Source organism: Podarcis filfolensis (assembly GCF_964270895.1).
Source record: "Podarcis filfolensis genome assembly, chromosome: 2".
In the NCBI taxonomy this organism is placed as follows: Eukaryota; Metazoa; Chordata; class Lepidosauria; order Squamata; family Lacertidae; genus Podarcis; species Podarcis filfolensis.
This window is the reverse complement of record NC_139605.1, coordinates 91,802,384-91,825,644: the sequence shown is the minus strand read 5'-3', so window position 1 is coordinate 91,825,644 and position 23,261 is coordinate 91,802,384. Positions and strand designations below refer to the sequence as shown.

General features: G+C 48.8%; 1 protein-coding gene across 5 annotated transcripts in view; it reads right to left on the bottom strand.

The window, feature by feature from the left end:
• Positions 1-538: 538 nt before the first annotated feature.
• Positions 539-23,261, bottom strand: part of SPATA20 (spermatogenesis associated 20) — a 46,641-nt gene continuing 23,918 nt past the window's right edge. For all 5 annotated transcript variants that reach the window (XM_083598136.1, XM_083598138.1, XM_083598140.1 and 2 more), the window contains exons 13-16: positions 22,921-23,123; positions 20,978-21,177; positions 19,728-19,808; positions 539-854 (exon numbers count right to left, since the gene is read on the bottom strand). In XM_083598136.1, the coding sequence (XP_083454262.1) occupies positions 684-854; positions 19,728-19,808; positions 20,978-21,177; positions 22,921-23,123 (655 nt within the window). In that variant the 3' untranslated portion in view covers positions 539-683. The remainder of the gene's footprint in view (positions 855-19,727; positions 19,809-20,977; positions 21,178-22,920; positions 23,124-23,261) is intronic.

The following is a 23,261-nucleotide window of genomic DNA, read 5'->3' as shown; positions in this document are numbered from 1 at the left end:
CCACTGACCTTCTGATTGGCAAGTCCTAGGCTCTGTGGTTTAACCCACAGCACCACCTGCGTCCCTATGCAGCCATGTAGCCTCCTCTAATTATGTACCATGTACACCATTTGGAATCTTGGACAGCGTGCTTTACTTCACCCATTCACACTAACATATGCAAGGTCAGGCCTCCATCTTCAAAGTAGCTTAACAAAATATACAGTGAGTGTCGCTCCACAACAGTGCCTAAAACAGCCTGGGGTGTCTCACTGCCAAGACGGCCCTTTGCCCATCATAACCTGAGCTGTGAGGAAAGGTAGGGCCTTGCTGAGCTTCCTCTGCAAGTCTAAAAGTAAACCCTGCAGGTGAGGAGAGGCTGTGGACCACTAGATGCTGCTGGATCCAGCTCCCATCATCCCTGACCCACTGGCTGGGGCTGATGGGAGTTGGAATCCAACAACCGCTGGGCGACCCACAAGGTTCCCCAGCCCTGTGAACTGGTTGCCCCTAACGACAAACAAACTTGACCACTACTGAACATAGGGGGAAGAGGCTATTCAAATGGAAACAGGCGGGTTGAAGTGGGCCCAACCTGGCTTTATTCAACCTGGCTTTATTCAAAGGAGACTTTATTGCGAGCTCCAAGCAGGGCTCTCTCTTCTCATGTCCATTGAAGCGCAAGGGCCACCAGGGGAAGCAGCTCAGGGCAGCAGCAGGCGGCGTAGCTCCTGGCTGGAGGTGACGGGCAAGGAGCAGGCAAAGTTCTCGCAAAGGTAAGCTGTGGCTTTTCCATCTTTCTTCTCCAGAGAGGAGAGGAAGCCAAGGTGACGGTACAGGAACCCCTTGGTGTCCCCGTCTGCAAGAATCAGCACCTGAAATGGGAGAGACAACAAGGAAGACACACAGGCTAAAGTGAGTGTTGAAGACAACGCAACCTGCTCCCTTTCCTAGGCACCGGGGCCCTGCTCAAATATCCAGCAATGTTTCGGAGACCCAGGGTTAAACTGGTGGCTCATTCCATCGGTCCTCCCATTCCCACTGCCCTGCCTGCAGTTTTCTGACATGTGCAACACATGTGGCTTCTGGGAGCCATCTGGGTCAACTAAGTTAAATATTACTGGATGTCTGGGTTTGTTTTCGACTTCGCAAATTTGTTTTATTCTAAGTTTTAGCAATATTGGGGGGGGTTTCATACTTGTAGTTTTTATTGCTTGTAAGTTGCTTTGCTTGGGCTTTGCCAAGAAAAGCACCATATAGATATTTTTAAAATATATGTTTAGAAATTAACTCTCCGGGGCGTTTTTTCTTTGCTCCATCAGTATCTCTGGAATGGCACACCTTGGCCTCTCCTGCTTGCGACACATTATAATCTTGATTATATGGATTTGTCTGGGTTGGTGGCAAACTAGGGCTCAAAATCAGCTGGAAGCACAATTAAGGTGGCCATTCCACAAGACCATGTAGTGCTATATTATCCAAAATGCCCATCTCCACTGCTAAGCTCTGTCTATAATGTTTACTCAGAAGTTGTCCCCATTCAGCAAATGTCCCCTTCAACTTTAATTCCAAGCTCCCTGCTTGCAACATCACTGATTAACTGCCTCTTGGTCAGTCTATTTTTGGGGGGACGGGGACTTAAATGACTGGTTTCCTTTCATTATTTCCTTTCTTTTTCTGAATTGCAAAATTACGCCCTTTTACAGTTAAAAAAGTGACTGGAAAAATAAAAGCCAGTAATTAAAGCCTGCTTCCCCCCACCCCCCACCAAGGGAACAAGAAGTGATTATGGGGCGAAGGATGTGCTGAACAGAAAGCAATTGGAGGCAGAAGCCACTAGGAGGAAACTTCTACTTAAATACTGAGCAGCCCTAAAAGGTCTCAGTTGTGATTTGGCTGCACACACCCAACAGGCTGGTGCTGCAAGTGAAAACAGTAGCCTAAAATCATATCTGCAGAGAGCAGGAACACAGAAAACACTGGAATGCATATGGATTCTGCATAAAATCTAAGTGAACCAAGGATGGTAACTCCAGACTGAACAGCTTGTGTGTAAGCAACTCCGATAAGAATACAGTGGTACCTCGGGTTAAGTACTTAATTCGTTCCGGAGGTCTGTTCTTAACCTGAAACTGTTCTTAACCTGAAGCACCACTTTAGCTAATGGGGCCTCCTGCTGCTGCCGCGCCACCGGAGCACGATTTCTGTTCTCATCCTGAAGCAAAGTTCTTAACCCGAGGTACTATTTCTGGGTTAGCGGGGTCTGTAACCTGAAGCGTATATAACCTGAAGCGTATGTAACCCAAAGTACCACTGTATTTGGGATGGTGGGTCCTGCCTCTCTGTGCAGGCATTTCGATCAGATTCCTTCTAGATCCTTTCCAGTCATTCTGGAAAAATTCTTACATTGCATGAAAAGAAAACATGGAAGAATCAGCAGCTTCTCCCTCTGTCCTGTTGACAACTCAGGGGAATACGCAGCATAAGCAATACTACAGTCTCTCTACCAAGCCTGCTGCGAAGAAATGTGGAGGAGCAGAATATCCTATTTGTAATACAGACTATCCAAGGTGTGTTACACCTGTCTCTTGCCTAAGGTACCGAGGACAGGAGCCCACCTTGAGTTTGTCACACCCAGATCCGTGGTGACAAACCCGAGATTCGTGAAATGAAGCCCGGGGAGAAACTGTTACCCTGAATAGCAAACCAGAAATGACACCTTCCGTTAACAACCCAGCAGCCTGGCTGCGTAAACAAGCCCACAGCATCCCGACTGGCTCGTGTGTGTCCTGGACATGAGGAGCTGTGCAGGTGCGACTTATTTAAGCAAGTCTCTCCTTGTCCAACTCCTTGTCACTGGGGACTTGGGGCTGCGCAGTGCGCTGTGAAGCCGTTTGCGGGGAAGAGAGCCTGTGTTTTCCCCTCCCCTCCTCCTGCCACCCCCTCCCCGTTCAGCCCCATCTGTGCCACAACTAAGCTGTGATCAACAGAATCATGCTGCTGCCACCCCCGCTTGCCCAGCAGGCTTCAAACACGCCGCTCTAATTGAACTCAAACTGCATTAATCACTTTTACAGCATGCCAGCTTCCTGCACGTAGGATCTGGAGCTTGAGCCCAGACCTAGCCCAAATTCTAGCCAGCGCTGCTCCCTTGGTGCCGGATTGCAGCAAGATCATGCGAGGAGCTGAATGTCAGGCTGGCACAAGTGGCTAAATAGCAGGCCCTTCTCTCTCTCTCTCTCTCTCTCTGTCTCCACCCAAAGAATGAGTCTGACACAAACTAGTAATGTCCAGATGAACCCTGCCGTGCATTCAATGCCATGTGACGAGGTACAAGTGTGGCTGGTGGGTCCTTCCCACACCAATGCAAGCCTGGGTCATGCTCCCCGCACAGCTGCACATTTAGCATTAGTGAAAGGGGCTGTGCGCACCAAGTAGGGTTCCCAATTGGGTAGAGGAGCTGAGCATATGTGGAGGGGGCCTTTCCTGACGCATCCTGAATGTGTAGCTCCCAGAGGGTCAGAATTCACTGATCACATAAATGGAGAACAGGGAGATTCCACGATGAAATGGAGGCTGGCACCAGCCACACGAGAGCCAAACTGAAATAGAAAGCTCCTAAGAACTTGGTTCACCTGAAGCATCCTCCGGGGGAACAGGGAGGGGATGATGAGGCCTTGAATCGGCTTTTTCTCACCCATGCTTTGAATGTTTCAGTGTATCTGAAGAAGTGTACATGCACACGGAAGCCCATACCAATAACAAACTTAGTTGGTCTCTAAGGTGCTACTGGAAGGATTTTTTTTTTCCCGACTACAGCAGACCAACACGGCTACCTACCTGTAACTATGCCTTGAATGTGTCGGCTTTGTATCACTAGGTTTTTTCTCATTCACTCAAAATGCCTGTGTCACCTCTCATGCTGCCTTCAGCACAGAAGCCCATCACAGCAGGCCAAAAGTATCAATGAAGTTGGTCAGGAGTAAAACAGACTCTCTCTCGCTGAGGCATTATGACTGTTGAACACTGGAAGTGATTGACAGGGACTTTTGAGCAACTCTGGGCCTGCCTCCCCCCCACCCCCCAACACCACCACTTAAAAACACCCAGAACAGATTGAGGAGAAATGGCTGCCACTTTAGAAGAGGGGACATCAACCCTTTTGGGCCAGTGGGCACACATGTCAATTTGAGGAATGTCTGCCATGGGGGTGTGGCATAACACAACATCACTGTTACAGTGGTACCTCAGGTTAAGAACTTAATTCGTTCTTGAGGTCTGTTCTTAACCTGAAACTGTTCTTAACCTGAGGTACCACTTTAGCTAATGGGGCCTCCTGCTGCTGCCGCGTGATTTCTGTTCTCATCCTGAGGCAAAGTTCTTAACCCGAGGTACTATTTCTGGGTTAGCGGAGTCTGTAACCTGAAGCATCTGTAACCTGAAGCGTCTGTAACCTGAGGTACCACTGTATAGGGGAATGGCATAACACACAACATCTGCCACATCAAAAAGAGTCCAAAAAATGACCACAAAATAGCTCAGGCATCCCCTCCTCAATTTCAGCCGGGGGCGGGAGGGGAGGCACCAGTCAATGCCATGCTCACTCACAGAGAGAATAGAGGTTCAGAATAGAAGGAAGCATGGGTGCCCGTTCCTAGCATCCAATGAAATGTGGGCATGTTTAAGGTGTTGTCATGCATGTAAATATAAAAAATGGAAAATATTTTAATTTTTTTTAAAAAAAGGAAAAGCCAAACCTGTCCAAACAAAAACTGAGCAGGAACACTGAACAGGGGATTGCGGGATTCTTTTTCAAGGGGGTATTTATGCAGATCTTTCATGGGTGGCGCAGAAAGTACTAGTGGGCCCATTGGTGCTTGTGGGCATCACACTGCTGGCTCCAGAATAGGAAGGACCCTGCTGGATCAGACTGAGGATGCAGCAAGTGCATCCGGCCAGAAGCTCCAGGAAACCCACAAGCAAGAATCCCCTCCTCCCATCAGTATATCCCCAGCAACTTTCTCTGAACATGGAGGTTCCATGAAACTATTATAGCTGACAGATTAGGTTTTCCTTGGAATGTGTTCAAAATGGACTGTCTTGCTTCTCCCAACCTCTTAAAAATTGCTCTTGGTATTCTATTGTACAAAGATGCTCAGGATGACCAGGAGCAGAAGGAAAAACCTTTCCTTTTGATACCCAGGGCCTTGTTGCCCATAGTCAGGTGGGGAGACAGGAGAAGTGCTAGTTGCTTCCTTGTTGGGCCTGCTGTAACATAAGCCCATAGTGGTCCAAAGGGAAGATGCTCCTTCTCCGTCTGTATCAGCAGCTGATTGGCCAGAGGGTGTCCAGCATGCCAGTGCAGACTGGGAAGTGGGCAGACAAGCTGCCCCACCAGGTGTGATAGCCCCTTCCCTCTTTTTTCCACACAAAGAGGTCTCCCCCCCCAACAGGCACCCAAACATCTTCATTCTCTCTTCTACAGTCTTCTGTTCCCAGCATTTCAAGAAATGGTTGGGCTATTGCTAAGACTTAAAGCGCTTTGATGTGGATGAAACCTGGAGGCTCCACACTGTGCCATTCACCCAAACCACATCCTCCCCACTACTAGCCTTTGAGACATGCATGGCAGCATGGAAGGACTGGCATTATTGTTTAACTTAAGAGTGATATTATGCCACTTTACTGCTCTGTCTGTGACAGCAGCCAGGGTTGTGGCCTCCGAGTCCATACTCAGCCTTGCCTTTAGAACTGAACTTGTCACCTCCTTTGCTAAGGTTGGACTCCACCCCTTTGATATCCGTGTGTGTGTGTGTGTGTGTGAAGGCCCTTTCTTAAGCATCCCGTCCCTATGCACGTTCCTAGCCTGTTCACCTCTTGCATTCTTCTCCCTTACCTTTTAAATGCCTAGTTGTTTTCCTCCCCCATCTTTTCCCTTGTCATTATATGTGCACTGTAACTTGGCTACACCTGACTGCCTATCTAAACGCCCTTTCCTTAGTGCAAGGCTCTCCTCTGCTTGCCAGTCTTCATTCTGCTTAGGGCCTCCTTTTCATTATATTCGTTTCACTCCTGGAAAATGCCTCAGCGTCCTTCTCCCTGTTCTGATTTTTCTCTCCACAAACATTTCAAAGTGGGCTCTTGGGGTGTTTTCTAGGCCAGATCAAAGCTGCAGCAGCTCCTGTCGCATTGGGTCACCCCTGTTAGGAACGCTCTAATCATGCCTGAGAAATGAATGGCTGCAGCACTAATTAATTTTTACAATACAGAAATTATTATTAGCTCCCCTGGGTCCTGGGCGTTAATGGAAAGTGCACTGGGGATGAAGCTTGTCAAGAGCAAGGATCGTCTACCTTTGTTCAAGGTGTAAAACAGGGCAGGGTGTGCTGTAATGAAACAGGGTTGAAGATACACTAAATACTTCTGTCATTACAGGACAATGGACCCTTCTCTCTCTCTCTCTCTCTCTCTCTCTCACACACACACACACACACAGAGAGAGAGAGAGAGAGAGAGAGAGTGATTGATTTATAAGGGAAGAAGGAAATGAACAGGAAAGGGTGAAATTATCAGTGTGGTGAAATTATCACATTATCAGTCACATAGAAAGAGAAAAAAGGTTTCTCTGGACTGTATGAAAGCGAGACCATGTGCACACACTCTCATACACATGGAGGGTATTAAACAGAGGGTACCCAAACCTCCTATAAACAGTATTCCCCACATCAGCACCCTGGGGGAAAGGCAAATATGTCATATCTGTGATGCACTGCTGAGCTCAAACTGGGATCTTATGGAAGAGACACCAACTTCCTGAGCCACTGGGAATGCTAGAGGTGATTATGGACTGTTTCAGCTGGAACATCCACACCAGAGCCCATAATCTTCCTAGCCTGGGAAGTCAGTTGCCATCAGAGGGGCGAATCCAGTGCACCCGGTGTCTGACATGGAGCTGTTAACTTTCCCCTGTCTGGGAAAGCCATTCAGGGAAGCCACCAAACAGGTCTCGTCCAAACATGGCCACGCTTGCATGTGCCAAGGCACCCTTAATACTAATTCATTTCCCACTTGGTTGCAGCAAGTGCCTTGAAACATGCAACATCTGTTTACAGGTAAGACTGAAACCCTTCGCTCCCCAAGTCGGCAATTGCATATGTCGCCTCAACCCATATCTATATCTATGTCAAAATGCCTTTCAATTTCAGCCAGCATCTAGCATGCATAAAACCTGATGCAGCTTCTGAATAAGGCAGCATTCCTGACCATAAGTGCCTGGTCAACTGCACGCCAGAAAATGTTACTTCGTACAAATAAACATTCCCCAGCATCCCAAAGATGCCCTAGATGAGCTCCAATGCCTTCAGTGGCTCCCCCTGCCACTCACCCTTTGCTTTCCCACTATCCCCCCTCCATATGTTGGCAAATTCCTGGCTCAAGATGGCTGTCAGTTACATCTACTCCTTGGGAAGTGGCAGAGCCCCCTTCATCCCACCCCCAAAGGATTCTCCTATACAACACAGACTATCTATTTTATTGTACTTGGATCCACCTAAACCAGGAAGAGGAACCTTGGTAAAGATTCCACCTGTTTCGCCCACCTGACCTCCCTGGTGCATTCAGAGCATCTTCAAGAGTGATAACAGACACACACATCCCCACCCTGCACAAACTGGCCGTGTTTGTCTTTCTTTTCTTTTTTATAAACTGTCACTCTCTCTCATTGGCTTTATCTTGAATTCCAGGGGTGATTAATTACCAATTCATGTCCAATCAGAAATTCATTAATTCATTTTTTTTGCAGCCTCCCTGAGGTCCTCTTGCTCAGGCAGGATAAAGGAAAGCCAGAGCATTAGCACTTGGTGGACAAAGGAGATAATGAAATCCTTCATAATTACCCATAGGCCATTAGCAGGGCAGGGAATAATAAACCAGAAAGCAAACTCCAGCCTGAAGCTGCCCACTGCCTGCCTTTTTCATTTTTGTGTCAGAATGGGGTGTGACACAGCCTTCCCTTTCCAACAGTGGGACCCCCTCAAATCCTGTCATTCGGAAGGACACATCACATCTGGAATAGGGAGGCACTGAACTCCCCCTAGTTTCAATGTGCACTTTTAAAGTAGCAAAGCCACGCAGCAAAGCAAATTGTGTGCAGAGGGGAAAGAAATCCTCTGACAGATTATTCACATTGTTTCAATGTTGTTCAGCACATTTTTATTCCCTTGGCGGCGGCTTCTCCTCAGCGCCATTTTTATTCTTCTTTGCCCTCACAGACCTCAGCTTCGTTTGCTGTCACGCCGACCTTTAATCTGATTGGCTGTGGTGACAGGTGACCCGAGTGGTTTTGTTCGCCAGTGTCCATGAGATCATCATGGGCTTGGGTCACCGTGACCATTAGGATGGTGGCAAGCGAGGCCATGGGGCTGTGAGGGAAAAGGAGAGGGAAGAATGGCAGCGAGGAGAGCAGCACTGCCAAGCAACACGCATCTGTCTTACAAATGATGTCAAAAATCACCCCAAACATGAGGCACTTTTCAAGGAAAACAAAACATGCCGTTTTCTGCCAAGGCTCAGGAGTAGGCAGCTGTCGGAGATGAGCCAGGCATCAAGGGCTGAGCCCAGAAATCAGAGCAGAGGGGCCCAAGCCAGGAGAAAGAGCTAGGAATGGAACTGCCTAAAAATCTTGGTTAAGCTTATCTGCATGGATTCCCCCCCCCCCGCAATTCCTATCTAACTCCTGAATCTAAATGGGAAGCAAGCACCCACCACCACCAGTTCCACTAAAAATACAAACCATTCTCACATGCAATATGCATTGCGTGGCGAGTTCCCCACCCCCCAGGTAGAATAATGACACATGACACAATTATTAAGGTTAATGGGCTAAAGAAGGCCACACCTTTATTGGTTACAGGTGATGAGCGGTATTGGCTTAGGCATTGGACCTAACTGACTATATCTGACTCCAGCCCTTGAAGTCCGGGAAGGGTTAACCACCAGTAGGGGAAGTCCTGCTGATGCACATCAACTAGGAGCTCCCCCGGGGTCACCGATAGGGGGCGTGCCTTAGGCCCTCACCTCCCCAAGCTTCGGACAGGGCCACGCCCCCCAGAATCCTTTAACGGACTACCCTTTAATATGCGGGGCAGGTGATGGTGCTACCTCCCCTCTTCTATCTACAGAACAATAACAATGCCTAACCGCCAATACCCAGGAAGTTGTGACAATTTGCTACGAGGTAGGCAAAAACCAAGTGGCTGGCGCCAATTTGCCAAGTGGAAAAATTCCTACCAGGCCCCTCAACAGCAACCAACTGAAGTCCATAGCAAGGTCAAAGAACGAAAACCTTGAAGGGTGGGAGGGTGGGAAAAACCAGAGCAGATGGAAGCGGACGAAGATGGGAGATCCCCGGCTGCGTCCTGCCTTTAAGGGGCAGGCCACACCCCCAGAGCAACCCGATTGACTGGCCAGGAGGTGACGCAGCCAGGAATCCCCCAATCGTGCAGGGGCTGGCCTCCCACCCCCTGGGCATGTGGAGGGGCCGTGAAGCCCGCAACCCCACCTCCTCCTTAAGGCGGAAGTGGCTTTATTATTCAGATAACATACACATGTACGCTACAGGTTTCCTAAAGTAATCTGCCGCATAAACAAATACATACAACAGTGCATATGACTGTGTAAAAATATGTTGATCTTAAATATGTTTAAAAAGCCATACTGCAAAAATATAGTACAGCATGGGGCTTGACTCTTCTATATGTATAATACATGTTTCTTTTGACGTGTCAGGCTTCTTTTATTTTGTCAGCAACCGGGCTACTGAGTTCTGCACCAGCTGAGGTTTCAGCCCCGTGTACTGCAGTAATCTAACCTACAGACTACCAAGGAACAGACAACAGAAATTAGGCTATCTCAGGCCAGATAGGGGCATAGCTGGGCCACCAGCTCAAGCCAATGGAAGGCACTTCATGCCGCTGAGGCCACTTGAGCCTCCATTTTAATTGTTTTCATTGATTTTGTATTTTTCTCAAGCTGGAGAAGTCGTGAAGTCCCCTACACCAACATTTCTGTCCCAAATGTTTTTTTGCATGACATCTAGAAACCCTGGGCTTGGACCATCCACACCCAGCACGTCAAAAGGATAGAGAGCTGCAGCCCTGGTCAGGAAGACCTCTGGCAGTCCCAAAGGAGTGGAATAACAAATTGTATTTCACTTCAAAGCCTGGGCATGCCTCCCCATCTGCCAATTGGGGGCCTGATGAGTGCAATTTTAATGAAGTATGCAGGTAGGGGCAGAAGACCACCATCTCAGGTGACAAAAAGGCTCAGTGCTCACTTTGCACCTGCCACTTCACTGGCGGACGTCATCCCTTCCTGTTCCCAATCTGCAGAGGAGATGCAACAGCTGGGCTTTGAGGACACAAGGCTGAGGTGTGCCATGCAGTTCCACCCTCCCATGCTGTCCCAGCGTAGAAAAAAAATCCAGTCATCTTTCCAACACAGGGTATCTAAAGCAAAGTTGACTTCTCCTTTCCACCTTAGAATTGACTGTTTTCTTTCCACTCCAAGCAGGATGCTGCTACATCGTTTGGCGAGGCTTTAAACCGCTTAACCTTTAAAATCTCTAAGTTAGTGCAACCATAAATGCAGTCGTAAAAAACAGTATTATAAGAACAGAGATTTTAAAAACACCAGAGATCTAGAAATAAGAGCATCCAATTCTATGGGTCAGGGAAAGCCCGGGCAATAAGATAAGACTTTACAAGATGTCTGAAGCAACTTCTGGGGGGGGTGTTTCGCATAAGGCAGAGTGTCAGATAGTGGTGTGATTGCTCGAGAGCAAACAGGCAAGACTCCGACCTGTCTTTTCCAGGCTTTATTATTAGTGCAAACTATTTACAGTGAAGAGCGTCGCAAGTTCATGTCTGGCTCAGTCGCTAGCAGAATCTGGGAGTGGTCGGTCCTTGTACCTCCCCCAGCATAACAGTCGTGTGACCCCCAACCTTCTCCTCCCCTCCCTGCGCCGAAACCTACTGCGCAGAGTGGGTGCTGGCAAAGGGGTACTTCCCTCCTCTCCGACTTGCTCAGGGTCGGTGTTGAGGCTCTGCTCCCACCACCTCCTCCCCACTGGAGGTGGAGCTTTCCTCCTCACCAGAGGAGGAACTGCTTCGCAAGACTTTCGGAGGTTCCCTATAACACAACTGCCCTTCCACTCTCACCTCTCAGCTGATGGCAGTTCCCTGACACAGAGGGAAGGGCGTTCCAGAGTGCAGGGGGCAATGGCAGAAAAAAACCTGTTTTGGGGTCACCACCCTGTGATATTCTGTAATGCTAAGCCGGCCAAAGTTCTCAGCATGGCTCAAATACTTTCAAACTGCCCCATTCTGTAGTTCCAGTTGCTCACTTTGATTGCTCGTGAGTGCGAGCATCACTCTTCCTACTTGAACATTGAAATTCAGGCCAACGTGGCTACCTGGTGGCATGTGGGTAGTTAGCAACATAGACAGTGACTTGGTACCCAACTGTTGTTGTGTCCTTTAGGCTGCTGAATTCCCACAAAATGAAATCAGCAGTGAAGAGGCCAGACACGGGGCTGAGTTTGTGATGTGCGTGAAAATCCTGGGGGATTCCATTCTGAGCCAAGCCTTTACCCAGATCAGTTAGAACTAGTTTCCTCTTTGCCTGAAGGAATCTGTGCCCTGGTTCTATCTTTTCTTGTGCTATTACTGAGGATGGTCCCAATGCTGGCATTCTTGGCCGCTACACCAAATTACTACAAAAACTGGGAAACGAAGAGTTCGTGGCATCTGTATTTTTCCCTCTGTTGGCAATGATTGAACTATGCACTTCTGAGGAATGTTGAGAGGGTTGTGGGAGGGGAGAGAAGAAGGTGAAGATGACTTGTCTACATTTTGCTCTGCTTGCAGGCTTCTTGGGCTCATCTGGTTGGCCACATCAGGAGACAGCATACTGGATTAGAGGGACCATTGGTCTGATCCAATTGTATTCTTATGATGATTCCTTTATGCTATGTTGATTGGACAATATGGTGAAAATGTTGACCATGCAAATGGAGAGCTAGATGATGCCCTCTGAGAAGTTCCCAGGTCTGAACTCAAATTCAGTAGTGGGGGTGGGTGGGAGCCTATGATGTGGAGGTACTCAAAAGGATGGAGAACACGTTATCAAGAAAAAAGCCAGGGATCGTCACAGACAAGATCCTTCCACCCACAGTCTCCCCCAAAAGTAGGACTATACCAGAGGGAATCTCAGAAGCCCCACAGAGGAGGCAGATATGCCAAGAGAAGCTGTTGGAGAGAGGGTCTTATTTAAACCAGACAGTGGTGGAAGAAAGAGGGGTAACCTGCAGAGAGAAGAAGAAGAAGAGTTTGGATTGGATATCCCGCTTTATCACTACCCGAAGGAGTCTCAAAGCGGCTAACATTCTCCTTTCCTTTCCTCCCCCACAACAAACACTCTGTGAGGTGTGTGGGGCTGAGAGACTTCAGAGAAGTATGACTAGCCCAAGGTCACCCAGCAGCTGCATGTGGAGGAGTGGAGACGTGAACCCAGTTCACCAGATTACGAGTCTACCGCTCTTAACCACTACACCACACTGAGTGAGCCACTGGCTGATTCCAAGGTCAGACTTGCATGACAAAGGTAAGCCAGGTGGTGATCGCATGTAGCACCACTGGAGATCCCAAGTTGTCCATTTAGTGGCACAAAAACCTAGGAAGCGCTTCATCTCTGCACATGCAGTTGTTTAGAGTGACGTGCCTTGGCCCAAGTCTCACTGTGATCACACCCCTTGCTTAATCTTCTGATTCATTGCAGGCATGTTTCAATCCTGCACGCGATTCAGCCGCATGTTGTGGAGTCCGCTGCCAGTGCAACCCACCATCTGAAGCTTCCATGTTATGTTTCGTGGGTGGGTGGGCGGGCTGGCTTCACCTTGTTTATGACTTTTGAGTAAGCAATTTGGGCTGATCTTTCTTTCACAACAAAGTCACTGCTGCTCCTCTGGACAGCCAGCAGGTGGTGGCAGCATGTCACTGAAGCAGTCAGGGGAGGAAATGAGGGTCAATGACCACAGAGTGAAGTGGGGGTTCGTCCCCCCAAAAGGTCCAGCCATCCAGGGAAAATACTCAAGGGAGGGGAGGGCAACATCCCCTTCCCTCACCCTATTCGTTATATGGAAGACAAATAGAGAAAGAGCTGCTGACAATCACAGCTTTCCCTTCCAAAGCTCTTTGCTGCAGTTAAGAGTAAATTGAATTAAACAGTGAGAATGGAATTTAATTTCCATGCTGTTTGATTTGATCATGCTCCCCTTCCGAGAGGCCTCCTCCGCTGGTTCATCATCTATCTTGGGGCCCCTCCCAGAACACGTACAGGTTGCAGGGAACAAAAAGCTGATACAGCTGTTGGGAAAGGGAGTAATTTATTAGCACTGGCAACGGCGGGCTCGGCTCCCCGCTGCCGACACGGCGCTTTCAAAGCTCCAAAGTGGGTCAGTGCTTTTAATCCTTCTCCGCCAAGGCAAAGGGAGAGGTGGAGCAGCAGCAGCAGAGGCGGGGACAGGGCAGCAGCAAACAGCTCCAGGTACAGGGCAGGACAGGATTTGCTCCTCAGCCCCAGCGATGCCTGAGAGAGCCCAGCATTCAGCGCAAGAGCAGCTACTTCAGACCACATTTCCCAGTCACTTGTGCTGGACAACTCCTGGAAGCCTATCTTAGAATAGCACTGTTCTTTCTCTTTATCTCGCTTGCGGAGGATAAGGTATTTTGATGGCTACTAGTCACAATGGCTACGTTCTCCCTCCAGTGCTGAAGACAGTATGCTTCTGGGCGCCAGTTGCAGGGAATCACGAGCGGGGAGAACGCTCTTGTGTTCGAATCCCGCTGTCTCGGGCCTCCTATGGGCATCGGCTTGGCCGCTGTGAGAACAGGATGCCGGACGAGGTGGGCCTTGGGCCTGACTCAGCAGGCCTCTTCTTACGCCCTCACACACATTTGTATTGTATTCTTTTTGTACAGTACAGTGGTACCTTGGTTCTCAAACGCCTTGGTACTCAAACAACTTGGAACCCAAACACTGCAAACCAGGAAGTAAGTGTTCCAGTTTGTGAACTTTTTTTGGAAGCCAAACATGCTCTATTTTGAGTGCTACGCTTCCAATTTGAGGGCCACACTTCCATTTTGAGTGTTACACTGAGGTCTGTCTGTTTTTGCTATTTATTTTGCGTTTTTGTTTTTGTCTTTTTTTGTTGTTTTTGGAACCCAGTTCAGCTACTGATTGATTGATTGACTGCAGAACATTGTTTATTGCTTTCTTTTGTGGTATCGCTAGATAGTAAAATTCATGTTAAATTGCTATTTTAGGAGTTGTTTTTAAAAGTCTGGAACAGATTAATTCAGTTTGCATTACTTTCTATGGGAAAGTACGCCTTGGTTTTGGAACGCTTTGGTTTTGGAATGGACTTCCGGAACAGATTAAGGTTGAGAACCAAGGTACCACTGTACAGTCATACCTCGGATTACAGCCATTTCAGGTTGCTTTTTTCGGGTTGTGGACCACCGAAACCCGGAAGTACCGGAATGGGTTACTTCCGGGTTTTGGCAGTCGCGCATGTGCAGAAGTGCTAAATCGCAACCTGCACATGCGCAGACACGGGTTGCACACGCTGTGGGTTGCAAACGTGCATCCCGCACAGATCACGTTCGCAACCCAAGCGTCCACTGTACTCAGAACAGCTTAGCTTACGCATGGCTTGTACCATTTTTATCCTCACACCAGCTTTGTGAGGCAAATTAGGCTAAGGAAGGATGCGATTGGCTCAAGAAGCCATGATTGGTTCAAGTCCATCAGCAGGGATTGATTTGGTCTGTCTGTTTTGGAAAGGATTGGTATTGTGGCAGCGGGTGAAGCTGTGGCGTTAACTCCCGATTTTGTGGGAATTGTATTGTTATGATTGGTTCTGAGGCTTGAGTGGCAAAGGAAGAGCAACTGTGAAGGCAGATTGTTACGCACTGCAGACACATCTCCAGATCTGTGGGCCTTAAGGCAATTTCAAATGTTTTGTTCTTCTCACACTTTGAACACCCCTATAAGGAAGCACACAGAAAAGAGCCAAAAGGTCTCAGGTGTCTGTAAGGTTTTCAAAATTCTATATGTAGAGACTGGGGATGAAAGTTCCTGACACCAACACCTTGGTATATAGCTCCCTAGTACAATAAGCCAAATGCCCGTGAACATATAACTCAATAGAAGTAAACAGGTCTCAAGCAAGCAGGGTCACGGGTTTCTATGGCTTGCTTATGAATTTCTGGCCCTTTGACTGCTTATTGCCACTTGCGGAGGAGACCCAACATCAGGCAAACTCACACAACCACCAGCTTCCCCAATCTTTCTCCATCCCAGTTTCATTCAACGTGGCATGTTCTTCAGTAAGGAAGGTATCAGTCATAAGGAGGCGGGATGCAGCCTAGTAAACGTGACAGCAGCTGGAAGAGCCAGCTGCCATCAAAACGTAAGAGTCCCGCTGGATCAGTCCAAAGGTCCATCTAATGTGATATCCTGTTCTCACGGTCGTCAACCTGAGGCAAGACCAAAGGCAGTACCTGAGCACAACAGCATCCTGGGAAGCCCATAAGCAGGGACCTGAGATGCCACCTTGTAGGCCACACACTAAAATATAGGAGGAATCAAGATACTAAAGCTCTGCTGATACATCTCCCCACCGCCACCCTCATGGTTTACTCAGGCAAAAATAAATCAGCCTTGAAAATACAGGAAGTTGAGGGGACTTCTGGGGGTTTGTCACTCATGTTAAGGCTTCATAGTGTTAAAAGCTGGCCAAGGAGTGTGCCTATGTGTTCACATAAAAATAATCCTTGTGCTGCATTCCTAAAAGCTCTGGGGAGGACCTCAAAGTAAGAGCAGCGCTGGAGGCTGCCTGTGGAGATCCTCAGAGCCACATTATAGATACAGGAAGCCCCGTCTCAGGCACTCCCACGCTTTGAGGTCCTCCTAAGGGCTTTTGGGGAGTGTGGGCAGCCCAGGAGGCTATGGGATGGATGAAGCACAAGGGTTGTTTTTAGCAAAACACACAAACACCTCGGCACCCCATTGCGTCATGAAGCCTTAAGGCAGAGGTGGGAAACTCCTGGCCCACAGGCCTAATGTAGTCCGCCAGGCCTGACCATTTGGCCTGTGCCAACTATCAGCTGGGCTTTCATAGCCTCCCCTTCCTGTCAAACATGGCCTGCAGGAGGTGGTGGAGATAAAGATCTATCCCATTGGTCGGATCCAGTTCCCAACTGTAGACTTAAATAAGTGACAAGCCTCTGCTGCGTGAAAGCTTCACTGAAGTTCCTCCCTGCAACCCCGAAAGAGGCAAAAAAAATGACTTTCTTTTTTTGGGTGCAGAGTAAAGCATTTGGCAAAAGGGGAGAGCTGGGTTGTGCCTATGAATCTGGCGCAAAGCATGGTTTTCTGAGATGCTCAGTCCGCTTGTCTCTTTTCAGGGATCCCAGTATCTCCCCTGCCCTCCATCTGTCCCCAGCAATTCCACTACCCCAAACAGCTGACACCTTTACCACCTCTTTTCCTCCCCCTGCTGCACATCACCGGCAGGCAAAATAAAATGGAATGGCGAGATGCTCCAAATAATGCAGCCAAAGCAACTGACAGCATTTATCCCAAGCTGCTGGAGCAGAGCTTTCTTCAAGCAGAATCTGGCCCACAGAAGAAACCAAGACACTGGCAAACCTGAAGCACAAAGAAACAGACTGACATATCCTGGGACACCCTAACTGGTATTAAATCAAAGAGCCTCTGCAATCAAAAGCCCAAGCCTAATGCATTTAACCACCGCTCTCGTGTATCCTCTCTCCAGAGGAGGGAAATAAACTCTGCAGTCAACAGTCTGCCTGTTGTCATCCAAACCGTCCATTTTGCTAAGGAAAAGAGGACATTTTTCTGCATGGAATCTGTGTCAGCTTTATGACTCCAGATGCGTGGGCAATCCAAGGATGACAGCTGGGCGAGACGCAGGCCACAGCAATGTGTGCTTAGCCCCCCAGAGAGGAAGTGCTGAGAACCCCATGCTAAAGCATATGTGGCAGCCGTCGGAACAACCTGCTTCCCAGGCAGGGGCCAAAAGACAAAGCTGCTGATGTTGCCACTGTTAGATGAAAGCAGCCCCTGCAGTATGAGACACCGCAGCCTTTACCTTGGAGAAAGAAGGGGAAGCGAGCTGGAAGGGAGTGTCTGGGAGGTAGAATTTATCCAACAAAGGCAAGAGGGCAAGGAGATCAAGGAGAAGAAGAACAGAGAGAAGCAAAGAGACATAAACAACCCAAGGCCTTCTTCATACGGCAAGGATTTCATCCCACGGTAGTCAAGGCAAGCAGCTTTGCTTGGAGCCTACAGATCAAGCAGAGTGCTACACCCCAATCCGAAGGCAGGCAAATTTTGACTTGTGTGTGTCTCTCCCTCGATTGCCTAGCAAATAGCTTCATGGAGTGCACAAATTCAGCTTCAGAAATGTTCGCTGCCTTTGCAGACATTTCGGCGTTTGCCAGTTTTCACACAGTCCTTAAAGGATTCTGCCAAGAGGCACAGCTTGTAGAGCACAACAGGACGCGGCAAAACAGCTATGTGGTGGAGACAGAGCTTCTGCAGTCCCCACTTCCAGGAGTCTCTGTGTTTTTCAGTGACCTCCAGAAACCCAATCCCGGAGGGAGAAACATCTAAAATCCGTAACTAACAGTGCAACCCTTTGCCTTCATTTCTGCAACATCTACTGGTCACAGAATCTGGCCCTCCTTATTAAGTTGATGGCAGCTTCAATGTTCGAAACTCCCATTGTTCTAGGCGCATTTTGCGACAGGGAATTTCATTAGCGTGAGCAGTTTCTGAGCTCTGGGTACAGTACTGCATCTAAGATATCAAATTAAAACTGCAGAGTAGAAGGAAAGGAGGACCTTTTTCTGCCTCCCCACTTCCAGCTACTCCCTGAAGACAAGAGAAGAGACCCTCTTAAGAATATTAGTGGGGTGGGCAGGAGAAGGAGCAGACCATGTGAAAAACGAACGTAATATTTTAGCTGCAGTTCATTCATTTTCAGCTTTGTATTCTTGTTATTATAAAGCATGCCTAGACATTCCGTTGCTGTGCCCATAACCTAGGTTTAAGTTGCCATTGAGCTCCGAGCTTTCATTTCTCAGTTTCTAACACTGGGCAGTTTCACAAGGGTTGCCTGGGGGTGCAAGGAATTAAAGGCAGTTACTCTAAGCAGGCTGCTTTGGTAAGCAGACCAAATAGGTGCCTGGTTGATAGCTCTGAAGAGAGCCACTCTGGGGTGGGGCTTTACATCTCATACATGGGTCTGCAGGCTAGCACGTTGGCTAAGAAATAAATCACATTTTCTTGAGTGCTCATTCTTCTTATATTCTTCAAACTAGGGGACTGGAGCTCTTGTGGGCAAGCCAGCGACAACATCCCCTGCCATTTCTGTCAACCAAACACAGCACTTCCTTGGGTTGTTGGCATCAGTCATACACCCTGCCATCTTGATCCCTATGGTCAGCAAGCCTGTATCCAGCCTGCCCCCTCCCCCGATTCCCCCCCCTCCTTTTTACAAACATTAATTTTTTACTGGTAACAAAAGAATCCAACACAGACATAGACACAGGTTGTAGGCTAGACAGCCATAATAGCTACGTTTGCCACACATTTGAAGATATAATACTAGGGTACTGACTGATCTTGTACAAAGAAATGGACGTCACTGTACGGATTTCAAATATCACCCCTCAACATACTGTTCACCTTGATTGCATCAAGCCAAATAACCTCTCCAAAAAGACATTTGAAAACCAGAAAGCCTGGGCCCCTCCGGGTTTGAACTGATGTATGAAATAAAAGGTCTACATCAAACGTGTCTTGTGTGACTTCCACCAAGGCTAAGTACGAGACCCTGTCATGCCACCTACATACTGTACTTTTCTTTGTGCCCCTCCAATGATGTAAAATTTCCACGAGTGGCAATAAGTGGATGAGTTCTCTGCACCATAGTGTTATTCTGCCCCCCCCCAATCCCGAATCTTCTAATACAGGGGTCAGCAATTTTTTCAGCAGGGGGCTGGTCCACTGTCCCTCAGACCTTGTGGGGGGGCCCGACTATTTTTTTTTAGGGGGGAATGAATTCCTATGCCCAGCAAATAACCCAGAGATGCATTTTAAATAAAAGCGCACATTTTACTCATGTAAAAACACGCTGATTCCCGGACCGTCCATGGGCCGGATTTAGAATGTGATTGGGCCAGATCCGGCCCCCAGGCCTTAGTTTGCCTTCCCATCTTCTAATATATTTATTCAACTTCAGGTGCAGGAAACCTCAGGCCCTCCATAACAACAACTCCCATAATCCCTGGCCATTGGTCATGCTTGCTGGGGTTGATTGAGGCTGCGGTCCAGCAACATATGTACGGCCGCTGACCCTGCTTTGCCTCTCTCTAACCATCCATCAGTTTGCCCATCAGACCTGACCTAGTGAAGAATCTTGTGGCTCTTTGTTGCTCTAAGGACCTGCTCCTTCTGGGACCTCCCCTTAACTGGCCTTGACTTTGTGAAGGTCACTTTCATCCCAGTCACCGACATCCTGAAAGTGAAAACACCTGGGCCAGAAGACCCAGAAGAAGCACAAAAGAGGGAGGAGCCAGCTGTCCGCTAGTGGGTCTTACCCCGTTTGGAGTGTATGTGGAATAATAGCAGTGCAGCAGCTCTCTGGTGTCTTCTCCTGCTGGGTCACCACAGATAACAACCTGCCCAGAGAATAAAGCAGAATTAAGGATGTGCTCCAAATACTTCTTTAAAGAGCAAAGAAAACAAAACAGGTGGGGAAACACCTCTGCAGAAAATGATGAACTATACTCTGCTCCCAAGCAGTGGTGAAACATGTTGCCATGGGTCTCCCAGGGCCCATCGCAGGTGACTCTCTCAGTGTGCATGCGCAAGGGGCCTGTTCTATTTCTGGGCTGAATGCCTCGAACCTTTCAACCGATAAAAGACTCAGGAGGGATCCAACCAACTCCCAGTAGGAGAAAAGCCAAAACAAAGGCCGACGGACCCTCCCGCTCCACCCTTCCCCCCGTACACGCTTTATTTTAAGGTTACGTTTATATTATTGGATCAGATTGTTCTAAGGTATACGATCTTTGTTGTACATTTGGTAGTTTCTTCAGCTTGTAAACTGCCTTGTGTGCAGTGAAATAGAAAGACGGTATACAAACTGGGCTGGCTGAATCCAGCCCAGAATATATATACAGTGGTACCTCTGGTTGCAAATGGGATCCGTTCCAGAGGCCCTTTTGCAACATGAAAAGAGTGCAACCCACAGCGGTGCATGTGCGCACGCGCGGGTTGCGATTCACCGCTTCTGCGCATGTGCGTGATGTCATTTTTGTGCGCATGCGCGAGCGGCGAAACACAGAAGTAACCTTTTCTGGTACTTCCGGGTCGCCGCGGGACGTAACCTGAAAGAACGTAACATGAAGCAGACGTAACATGAGGTATGACTGTATTGAAGTTCTTCTCTTGAAGGGCAAAAGACTGGATAGCTCAGTTGGTTGCGGCGTGCTGCTGATAATGCTAAGGTTGCAGGTTCAATCTCTGTATGAATAGCTGCATATTCCCGCATTGCAGGGGGCTGGACTAGTTGGGTCCAACTCTCTTGATCCTATGAACTAAAAAAATATGAGAACATCCCTGCTGGCTCAGGCCAAAGGAGGGAGAAATGGCGGGGGGTGTTATATGGTGGGAACCGGGGGGGTAGGGAGAATGGTCTCCCCTTTCCACCCTGACTTTAGCAACTTTGGAAGGGGGAGCAAGGATGCTGGCAATCTCCTCTGGCTATCTTCCTGTGGAGTAGAGGCTGGGGAGTGCCAGAGGATCCCCCCACCCCTTAACATTAAGGAGGAGCCCAAAAAGTTACCTGCTTCAGGGTCTGCTGGAAGGCTGCAGCGGATCGGGCCATCTCCGGGAGGACCACAGGGATTTTCAGCAGCCTCTCCGAGAAGGCAGCCAGGATCTGCCCCGCTTTCTTCACCCATTCCTTATGGCCGGTGTAGCTGGCTGCCCGCAGAAGGTTAGTAACAGCAATAGAGTTGGGGCAGGGCTCTGCGCCGTCTTGATCTGAAAGTGTGGGGCAGGAGAAACAGTAGTCAAGTCACCCAGAGTGCATCTGCTTGCAAATTCACAGGCCGTAAAGGAGCAGGGGTCACCAGCCTGTCCGTGGCCAAGGACATTTGAACTTGAGGCTCTGAAACCCCAGAGCTGATCTGCAACCCTGCTAAGTGGCATTTCAGAAGCCCTGGAACAATATGAAATCTGTGACCCTTTGTGCAGGTAAGGTAAAGGGACCCCTGACCATTAGGTCCAGTCGTGACCGACTCTGGGGTTGCGGTGCTCATCTCGCTTTATTGGCCGAGAGAGCCGGCGTACAGCTTCCGGGTCCTGTGGCCAGCATGACTAAGCTGCTTCTGACGAACCAGAGCAGCACACGGAAACACCGTATACCTTCCCACCGGAGCGGTACCTATTTATCTACTTGCACTTTGATGTGTTTTCGAACTGCTAGGTTGGCAGGAGCAGGGACTGAGCAACGGGAGCTCATCCCATCGCGGGGATTCGAACCGCCGACCTTCAGATCGGCAAGTCCTAGGCTCTGTGGTTTAACCCACAGTGCCACCCGCATCCCATTTTGCACAGATACTTAGGAGTAAATACCTCTGAATTCAGTGCGACTTATTGCCAAGCAAACAGGCACAGGACAGAGCTATTACATCCTGGCCTAACTTTAAAGCAGTTGCTTTCTGACCTTAGCGGGCAAGTGGTCCTGTCTCCCATGTCCCTCTTAGCTGTTGGGCAATCGCTCCCAGGCTGCCCTCCCAATCTGCGATGTCAGAGAAGCTAAGCCAACAGCCAGCCTCTGAACCTCACCCACCGTGTACATATATGCTGCAAATCAGGTCGCCCCACTCAGCGCTGAACACCGACAGCCTGTAGGTTGTGAGCATGCTAATGTAACATAGAGAGGCCGCAGTGTGATAAATGCACAAGGCAAGCAGGCTGAACCACCAGGCCTGTGGTGCCTCCTCAGAGTGTGTGTCTACCGCAGGCAGAGAGATGCTCGGCTGATGCACATCTCTGCACCAACCCACGTACCAGGCTTGAAACTCCAGCGCTTGTATCTTTGAAGGCTGGAAAGTGGGGCAAGAGGTGGGGTTGTGGATTGAGGAGACATTTCCCTGAGGCAAGGCTTCACGTTAGCCTCAGGAGATGGATGTGGGCTTATATCAAGCACAGAGACTCGTTTTATGGTTGGTTTGTTTGTTTTTAAGCACAGGCACTGGAAACAGCAGGAAAGGGCCTGTCAGCATTTCCATACGACCCTACTCAAACTGTTTTAAAGTTAGAGCTAGCTGGATGAAATGGTCTTTTCCACCGTACAGTGGTACCTCGGGTTAAGAACTTAATTCGTTCTGGAGGTCTGTTCTTAACCTGAAACTGTTCGTAACCTGAAGCACCACTTTAGCTAATGGGGCCTCCTGCTGCTGCCGCGCTGCCGCTGCACGATTTCTGTTCTTATCCTGAAGCAAAGTTCTTAACCCGAGGTAATATTTCTGGGTTAGTGGAGTCTGTAACCTGAAGTGCCTGTAACCTGAGGTACCACTGTATTGCTGTTGAACCTATTTCCATAAGGGAGAGCGTCAGCTGTTTTATGGTATGTTTATAGATTGTCAGAAAGCGATCCATACATTAATAAAATATTTTTTAAAGGAAAAACCCGGATACTTGATTAAGGCTCTTGCTCATCCACTCGGGGGGGGGGGGGTTGCATGCCTGACGGTCTCATCTCTGAGGGGAAACACGTACCATCCTTCATGCGCAGGAGCAAGGAAGGGTCGCCAGCCTCCGTGGAGAAGTAGGCAAAACCCTTTGGATCCCAGAAGAGCTCGTCTTGCTTGTGCTGCAGCTGCACAGCCCACTCCAACCAGTTTGGGTCCAGCGAGGCCTCGTAAAGGTCAAAGAGCGCTTGGATGACGAAGACGTAGTCCTCCAGGAAGCCATGGATGGAGCTGCACAGGGCCACAAGAATGCAATGGAGCCGCGTCGTCTTAAAATAAGTTTGTTGTTTAGCTAACATAATGGGCACGGCAGGTGGAGGGCATCCGCTCTCACGCTATCCCAATGTATTATCTTAGCTAAGACCTGCC